General features: G+C 40.3%; 1 protein-coding gene across 1 annotated transcript in view; it reads right to left on the reverse strand.

Annotated features, from left to right (window-relative positions):
* The window catches only part of LOC128698411 (lachesin-like), a 258,942-nt gene that overhangs the window by 18,657 nt on the left and 230,678 nt on the right, over positions 1–9,607 (reverse strand). Inside the window, exon 7 of the mRNA XM_070085033.1 lies at positions 4,528–4,666. Within this exon, the coding sequence (XP_069941134.1) occupies positions 4,528–4,666 (139 nt within the window). The remainder of the gene's footprint in view (positions 1–4,527; positions 4,667–9,607) is intronic.

Here is a 9,607-nt window from a genome sequence, read left to right on the forward strand (position 1 = left end):
ATATAGGTCCTCAAACTGTTCACCAACAACAGAATATTATTTATTAGTGGACTTGTGGAATAAAACGCAATGTTTGTGGCTTTCACAGAGACCCACACAAAAAACCGCTTTAAAAATGAAATATGGATTCCCGGGAACGCCTTAATTAGATGTGGCCAAAAGAACAGGCAACAAGGGAAGGGGGATGGGGATGGGGGGTTGTCCAGTATGTCAAAGAGTAGCTTATTTGGACAGAGTTGCTAAGCACCACAAATTATGTAATTAAAGTTTTGACGGTAAAAACTGAAAACCAAAACCTAGTGAAGGTGACGTTATATAATCCAGCAGATACAACTTCTCAACAGATCAGGGAACAATTAATGAATGTTTACTACTGGTCTGGAAAAAAAATTAACCTCGACCCCAAATACTTTACTTGGTGATTTGACGATATTTAAAATGGAAAAATATAGTAAATAATGTAATAGCAAAGCTAATCCTTAAAGGCAGCACAGATGAACTTATCCACACAAATGATCCATTGAAACTGTAATAAATTCACCTTAACCAGGCAAGTAATGGAGTCAAGAAGACTATAAAATACCTAATAGTCACCAATAATGATGATCTGGTACGAAATACAAAGATGTCGAAGACAGTGAATTCAGATCATAACTTTAATCAAAGCTCCGACTTGCATGTACACAGATCCTGACCAGCATAATGTAAACAGCCACGAGGGAGTTTTCACCAAATTCAACTTCAACAACAAGACCAACTGGGATCAAATCATTTCCTTAATGAAACATGTTGGCAAGATGTTCTGAATAACTTGGAACGAAACCAGTATCTAGAAGAGATTAACTCTCACTAAAATATGCTTAAGACACATACTACTCATGAAAATGAAGGGAAGATGTAAACTAGAAAGAGAGACGTTCCCTTTACAGGTGAAGACAAACAATCACAGAACTTCTCAAAGATGTTCGACTTATGAAGTGCAGAAGGAAGCACTGGCTAAAGAAATAATACTGAACTCAAACAGAATGGATCATACAGAATCAACGAGAGACAAAGGAAGCTAAGAGCAGCTAATGAAAAGGAAAGAAATCCAAAATACTTCTCGCATGTCAAATCCACGACAAAACCCACATCCAGTATCAGGTCCTCGCTGAAACAACATTAAACCTTCAGTAATGACGGTCAAGAACTAAGTGAATTACTTAAATTTCAATATAACTCAATGTTCAGCGAGTCATTAATCTGAGTAAAGTTCGACAATGCAAACGAATTCTCGATGAACCAGACTCTAACCATGTCAACATCTTCAAAAATTCTGACATAACCCGAACCCCACTTCTGAAAACTCACTGACTACATGACCATGCACTCTGCTGCAGGCACAGACTCATGGATCTGTATTTTTAAGAACTGTAATAAACCCTTATCACGTGCCATAAATGTTCTATGGAGCGGGAGCCTAAACATGGGAGTTATGAGAAATTGTATGGTGATCTCGACAAGATATGGAAAAAAAAACTCTTATATAAACTTTTTGACGTTAGATAAAACGTTTCGCCACAAGTAGCTTCTTCAGTCCTAAGAACTGAAGGAGCCACTAGTAGCGAAACGCTTCCTTTAATGTCCTAAACTGTACATATTGTCTTTTTCCACACGGTGATCGCCCCACAGTCACTAACAACGGGTATAGCTCCACTTTACAAAGGTGACAGTAAAGCAGAAACAACAAATATAGTCTGATAACACTAACGCCTCAAGTAAAAATATTTGAAAGTGTTTTTAAGAAGTAAGATTGTTAACCAATTTGACTCAGTTGCATAACTCAGTGCAACATGGGTTTAGAGCGGGTTGCTTCTGCCTCTTCAACTACCGGACCACTGCTACATGGCCTTGAATACAGTGGAAGACAAAATGTGGATTCAACAAATACAGACTTTGCAAAACCCTTCAGCTAGTGCAACTATGATGTAAATGCGTTTAAAATAAGTGTAAAATGAATAACTTGAAAAGTGTAAAGTTTTATTTTCAAATTTCTAACAAACAGAATCCAAAGAAGGTAAGCAGAGGTAAGTCAGAGGCTGTTACGGTGAAAAGTTGTGTTCTCCAAGGCACAGTACTTTCTCCCATAATTTTCCTCACCCTCATATCTGACAGAAAGTCGTAAATCATAGCACCATATTATTCTTTACAGACGATACAAGAATCTGCAATAGACTGACAGCCATTGAAGACACAACAACTCTCCAAACTGATATTATCAATGTCTTCTCGTCAGCTGTAGAAAACATATTCAATCATATTTTTTATTTACTCTGTTGTGGAAATTTTTAGAAAAAGCTGTAGCAGAGTATATAATTAATTTTAACCACTCAGTATACGTGGAGTGGAGTATACGTGGAGAGGTTTTCGGGGGTCAACAGCTCCGCATCCCGGTCTGAGACCAGGCCTCGTGGTGGATCAGGGTCTGATCAACTAGGCTGTTACTACTGACCGCAGAGAAAAACAAACGTTAAACTCAGCAATGTCATTATCATAACTACAAGGAATATAGTAAATAATGATAGGATGGATAATGAGAACCTTCAAAACAAAGGATGCGAAGGTAGTGATGATCCTTTTTAAGTCACTTGTTCTCTTTTAAGCTGGAATACTGTTGTACACTAACAGTCCCTTTTAATGCAGGCAAAACTGCAGATCTAGAGAATGTACAGAGAACCTTCACTAGACGTACAAGTTCAATCAAACATGTAAATTACTGGGAACACTGAAGTCGCTTGACCTGTGTTCCTTGGAACGAAGGCGTGAAACATAATTTACAACTGGAAAATCGTAGAGGAATTTGTCGCAAATTTGCACACAGACATCACTACCTCCGAAACCCAAGGCTTGGCAAACAGTGCATGACGTCCCCAGTGAAGCACAGTGGCGTGTACACTGTGAGACAACACAGTAAGTGTAAGAACCCAAGACAATTGAGCAGCCTCCCACATAAATAAAGGGATTACCGAAAGACTTGTTGTCTTCAAGATGATGCTGGATATATTTCTAAGGTCAGTTCTAAGAAACTGACGCAGTCTAAGGTTATTTGTAAAGAACTGAGCTTAGACTGCGTGCAGCCAGTAGTAACAGCCTGGTTGACTAGTCCTTGATCGGTCAAGAGGCCTGGACAGGGACCTGAATGAGAGGGGTGTTAACCCTGGGAACACTCTCCGGATTAGACTCCACCTGGCTTAGTTACCATTCACCATCTGGTATAGTTCCCACTCACCACCTGGTTCAGTTCCCACTCACCACCTGGTTCAGTTACCACTCACCACCTGGTTCAGTTACCACTCACCACCTGGTTTAGCTACCACTCACCACCTGGTTCAGTTACCACTCACCACCTGGTTCAGTTACCACTCACCACCTGGTTCAGCTCCCACTCACCACCTGGTTTAGTTACCACTCACCATCTGGTTCAGTTACCACTCACCACCTTGTTCATTTCCCACTGACCACCTGATTCAGTTCCCACTCACCACCTGGTTTAGTTCCCACTCGCTATCTGATTTAAGTTCCCACTCACCACCTGGTTTTAGCTCCCACTCACCACCTGGTTTATGTTCCCACTCACCACCTGATTTAAGTTCCCACTCACCACCTGGTTTTAGTTCCCACTCACCACCTGGTTTTAGTTCCCACTCACCACCTGGTTGAAGTTCCCACTCACCACCTGGTTTAAGTTCCCACTCACCACCTGGTTTTAGTTCTTTTAGTTCCCAATAACCACCTGGTTTTAGTTTCCACTAAACACCTGGTTTAAATTCCCACTCACCACCTGGTTGAAGTTCCCACTCACCACCTTGTTGAAGTTCCCACTCACCACCTGGTTTTAGTTCCCACTCACCAAATGGTTTAAGTTCCCACTCACCACCAGATTTTAGTTCCCACTCACCACCTGGTTTTAGTTCCCACTCACAACCTGGTTTAAGTTTCCACTCACCACCTGATTTAAGTTCCCACTCACCACCAGATTTAAGTTCCCACTCACCACCGGGTTTTAGTTCCCACTTACCACCAGATTTTAGTTTCCACTCACCACTTGGTTTTAGTTCCCACTTACCACCTGGTTTAAGTTTCCACTCACCACCTAATTTAAGTTTCCACTCACTACCTGGTTTTAGTTCCCACTCACCACCTAGTTTAAGTTCCTACTCACCACCAGGTTTTAGTTCCCACTCACCACTTGGTTTTAGTTCCCACTCACCACCTGGTTTAAGTTCCCCCACACCACCAGAATTTAGTTCCCATTCACCACGTGGTTTTAGTTCCCACTCACCACCAGATTTTAATTTCCACTCACCACCTGGTTTTAGTTTCCACTCACCACCTGGTGTAAGTAACCACTCACCACCAGATTTTAGTTCCCACTCACCACCTGGTTTTAGTTCCCACTTACCACCTGGTTTTAGTTCCCACTCACCACCTGGTTTTAGTTCCCACTCACCACCTGGTTTAAGTTCCTCCTCAAGGTCAACAACTTACCCGTCAAGGATCATGAAGTCGTTGTTCTTCTTCCAGAAAGTGATAGGCTTAGGGTAGGCCTCCACTCTGCAAGAGAGGAGGAGGTCAGAGCCCAGCGGCGTGCCAACCAACTGATTGGGTACGTGGACCGTAGGCTCGACTGTAGGAAAATGTAAAAGTGATGATGATGATGATTATTATTATTATTATTATTATTATTATTATTATTATTATTATTATTATTATTATTATTATTATTATTATTATTATTATTTAGCACACCGGCCGTCTCCCTATAAGGTAGGACGGCCCTAAAAAGAGGAAACACTTTCATCATTACTCATTCCATCACTGTCTTGCCAGAGGGGTTCCGATACTACAGTACATAACTGCAAATATTTCCACCTTTCATAAGAACATAAGAACATAAGAAAGGAGGAACACTGCAGGAGGCCTGCTGGCCCATACTAGGCAGGTCCTTTACAATTCATCCCACTAACAAAACATTTGCCCAACTCAATTTTCAATTCCACCCATGAAATAAGCTCTGATGTGTAAGTCCCACTCAAATCCAACCCCTCCCACTCATGTACTTATCCAACCTAAATTTGAAACTACCCAATAACCTAGCCTCAATAACCCAACTAGGTAGACTGTTCCACTCATCAACTACCCTATTTCCAAACCAATACTTTCCTATGTCCTTTCTAAATCTAAACTTATCTAATTTAAATCCATTACTACGGGTTCTCTCTTGGAGAGATCCTCAAAACCTTATTAATATCCCCTTTATTAATACCTATCTTCCACTTATACACTTCGATCAGGTCTCCCCTCATTCTTCGTCTAACAAGTGAATGTAACTTAAGAGTCTTCAATCTTTCTTCATAAGGAAGATTTCTAATGCTATGTATTATTTTAGTCATCCTACGCTGAATGTTTTCTAACGAATTTATGTCCATTCTGTAATATGGAGACCAGAACTGAGCTGCATAATCTAGGTGAGGCCTTACTAATGATGTATAAAGCTGCAGTATGACCTCTGGACTTCTGTTGCTTACACTTCTTGATATAAATCCCAGTAATCTATTTGCCTTATTACGTACGCTTAGGCATTACTGTCTTGGTTTGAGGTTGCTGCTCACCATAACCCCCAAGTCCTTTTCGTAATCTGTATGGCTAAGTTCTATATCATTTAACTTATAAGTGCTATGGTTATGGACACTCCCGAGCTTCAGAACCTTGCATTTATCTACATTGAACTGCATCTGCCACTTTTCTGACCAAGAATATAGTTTGTTTAAATCCTCCTGAAGTTCCCTAACGTCTACGTTTGAATCAATTATCCTACCTATCTTTGTGTCATCGGCGAATTTGCTCATATCACTAGTAATTCCCTCATCAAGGTCATTGATATATATTATAAACAACAACGGGCCCAAGACTGATCCCTGTGGAACGCCACTTGTTACAGATCCCCACTCGGATTTAACCCCATTTATGGACACTCTCTGCTTCCTGTCTGTGAGCCATGACTCGATCCACGAGAGCACTTTTCCCCCAATGCCATGAGCTGCCACTTTCTTTAACAGTCTTTGGTGCGGAACTCTATCAAAAGCCTTACTAAAATCTAAGTAAATAATATCAAACTCTTTATCGTGGTCAACAGCCTCAAAAGCTTTACTGAAGAAAGTTAATAAATTAGTTAGACAAGACCGGCCTCTTGTGAATCCATGCTGAGTATCATTAATCAAGCTATGCTTATCGAGATGGCTTCTTATAATCTCAGCTATAATTGACTCTAGTAATTTGCCTACAATTGAGGTCAGGCTTATTGGGCGGTAATTTGACGGTAACGACTTGTCCCCTGTTTTAAAAATAGGAATTACATTAGCCATCTTCCACATATCAGACACTACACCTGTTTGAAGAGATAAACTAAAAATATTAGTTAATGATTCACAGAGTTCCATTTTGCATTCCTTTAGAACCCTTGAAAAAACCTCATCAGGACCCGGTGACTTATTTTGCTTCAGTCTGTCTATCTGCTTCACAACCATTTCACTAGTGACTGTGATGTTACATAATTTATCTTCTTCTAGCCCACTATAAAAATTAATTTCTGGAATATTGTTAGTGTCTTCCTGTGTAAAAACCAAGAGAAAATAATTATTTAAAATCGAGCACATTTCATTCTCTTTGTCAGTAAGATGCCCATAGTTATTTTTAAGAGGACCTATCTTATCTCTAATTTTTGTTCTATAGACCTGGAAAAAACTTTTTGGGTTAGTTTTAGAATCCCTAGCAACTCTAATTTCATAGTCCCTTTTAGCTTTTCTTATCCCCTTTTTAATGTCCCTCTTAATGTCAATATACTGATTCATAAGATGACCCTCACCTCTTTTGATACGTCTATAAATTCCTTTCTTATGTCCTAGTAGATATTTGAGCCTATTATTCATCCATTTTGGGGCATTTCTATTTGATCTAATTTCTTTATACGGGATAAACGTTCTTTGAGCAGCATGTATAGTGTTCAGAAAACTGTCATATTGATAGCTCTCATCGTTACCCCAGTCAACAGATGATAAGTGTTCTCTAAGCCCATCGTAATCTGCTAAGCGAAAATCTGGGACTGTTACTGAGTTATCGCTACTATTGTACTTCCATTCAATGCTAAATGTAATTGATTTGTAGTCGCTAGCACCCAGTTCCTCTGAAATTTCTAAATTATTAACAAGGGATTCATTGTTTGCCAGAACTAAGTCAAGCAGGTTATTTCCCCTTGTAGGTTCTGTCACAAACTGCTTCAAAAAGCAATCCTGAACTACTTCTAAGAAGTCGTATGATTCTAAATTCCCAGTCAAGAAATTCCAATCAATATGACTAAAGTTAAAGTCTCCTAGAATTACTACATTATCGTGCCTTGTGGCCTTAACAATTTCCTCCCATAGTAGTCTCCCTTGGTCCCTATCTAAGTTTGGGAGACGGTATATCACTCCTAAAATCAATTTTTCATGCCCCTCTGAAAATTCTATCCAAACAGACTCTGTATGTGTTACTTCAGACTTAACACCCGTTTTTATGCAACAGTTCAAGCGATCTCGGACATACAATGCCACCCCACCCCCCTTCCAGATACTTCTATCTACTTGGAACAATTTAAAACCCTGAATGTGACATTCCGCAGGCATTTCCCGACTTTTTGAATTAAACCACGTCTCAGTTAAGGCAAATGCATCAATGTTACCTGCACTAGCAACTAATCTCAACTCGTCCATCTTATTCCTAGCACTTCGGCTATTAGCATAATAAACATTGAAAGACTCTCCTTTCTCTTTACCCTTCCTGCTTATTTCTGTTTTTCTACTAAACCTATTACTGTCCTTATCACCCAGTGTCACTGGCTTTTCAATATCTACCTCGTTCTGCTTATTACTAGTTCCCCTAGAACTCATTACTACACTGGGACTTCACTGTTTTCCTGCCAAAACCCATACCACTAACTATTCCTAGTTTAAAGTCCTAACAGCTCCCTCCACTGCAGTTGCCAGTGCTCCCACCCCAGACCTAGATAAGTGAACCCCATCCCTGGCATACATGTCATTTCTGCCATAGAAGAGGTCCCAGTTGTCAATGAATGTTACTGCATTTTCCTTACAGTATTTGTCCAGCCAGCAATTGACACCAATTGCCCTGGACAACCATTCATTTCCAACTCCTCTCCTTGGCAAAATACCACACATGACAGGGTTCCCACCCTTCCTCCTAATTATTTCTATTGCTGACCTATACCTGCTAATCAGGTCTTCACTCCTACATCTGCCAACATCGTTGCCTCCAGCACTGAGACAGATAATAGGATTGCTCCCATTACCTCTCATGATGTCATCCAGACGGCTAACAATATCCTCCATCCCAGCCCCGGGAAAGCAAACCCTGTGTCTCCTACTCCTGTCCTTCAAGCAGAACGCCCTATCCATATGCCTAACTTGGTTATCCCCAACAACAACAATATTCTTACCTTCCTTGGTGTCGTTCGTCGTGACGTTCCCAGTAGTCGACTCACATTCGTCGGGTAGCACTGAGAATGTATTAGATGTTTCCACAACAGTTTCCACAGCAGTCTCTTTCTTCTTCATCGTTTCTACCTTTCCATTCGTCTTCTTGATCGTCAACTTCGTTCCCTGCTGTCCAGCCACTGACCAGTTTCCTTTCTTGACCTGAGGACTCAAAACAGGAGGACTACTACGAATCTTCTTGTTTTCCTCGGTCAGTCGCCGAATCCCCATCTTCGCCATCCTCAATTCTTCCTTAAGCTGTTGGTAAAGTTGCTCGATGGGGGGCATCTTGCTTCAATTCGTAGAGAGCGCGCAAACAGGTCTTCACAGAGCTAAGTACACGTCACCACTGAATTCCTTCATATATGTTACTTTGCTCACACTTCAACAGGAAGCCAAGTAATAAAAACCACTTGCTTCCACTCCTATCTAACACGCTCATACACGCTTGCTGTATGTCCAAACCCCTCGCACACAAAACCTCCTTTACCCCCTCCCTCCAACCTTTCCTAGGACGACTCCTACTCTACGTTCCTTCCACTACAGATTTATACGTCTTCCAAGACATAATTTTTTTTCCATCCTAACCTGGCTCTTCCTGTCTCCTAGCTACTGATTCTCTGCATAATATTCACACGACACATTATCATTGTTGTGTTTTTGTTAATGTTATTGCTGCTGTTCATAATAATTATAGAATAATAATAATTATAATAATAATTATAAAAATAATAATAATAATAATAATATTATTATTATTATTATTATTATTATTATTATTATTATTATTATTATTATTATTATTATTATTATTATTGAGAAACACTAAACTCGTAGAGGTTCTACAGCACCTCAGAATTAGGAGATAATCAGGTTTGGTCTGAGGAAAAAGAGGGTTGATCCGATTCCTTGGATCAGTAGCCTTCACCAGCACTGAAGCAAACCCCCAACTCCTTGGTAGCGTTAAAAGGTAATGAATTGTGTGTTTGTGTGTGTGTGTGTGCGTGTGTGTGTGTGTGTGTGTGTGTGTGTGTGTGTGT

This window comes from Cherax quadricarinatus, chromosome 14, assembly GCF_038502225.1.
Source record: "Cherax quadricarinatus isolate ZL_2023a chromosome 14, ASM3850222v1, whole genome shotgun sequence".
Taxonomy (NCBI): Eukaryota; Metazoa; Arthropoda; class Malacostraca; order Decapoda; family Parastacidae; genus Cherax; species Cherax quadricarinatus.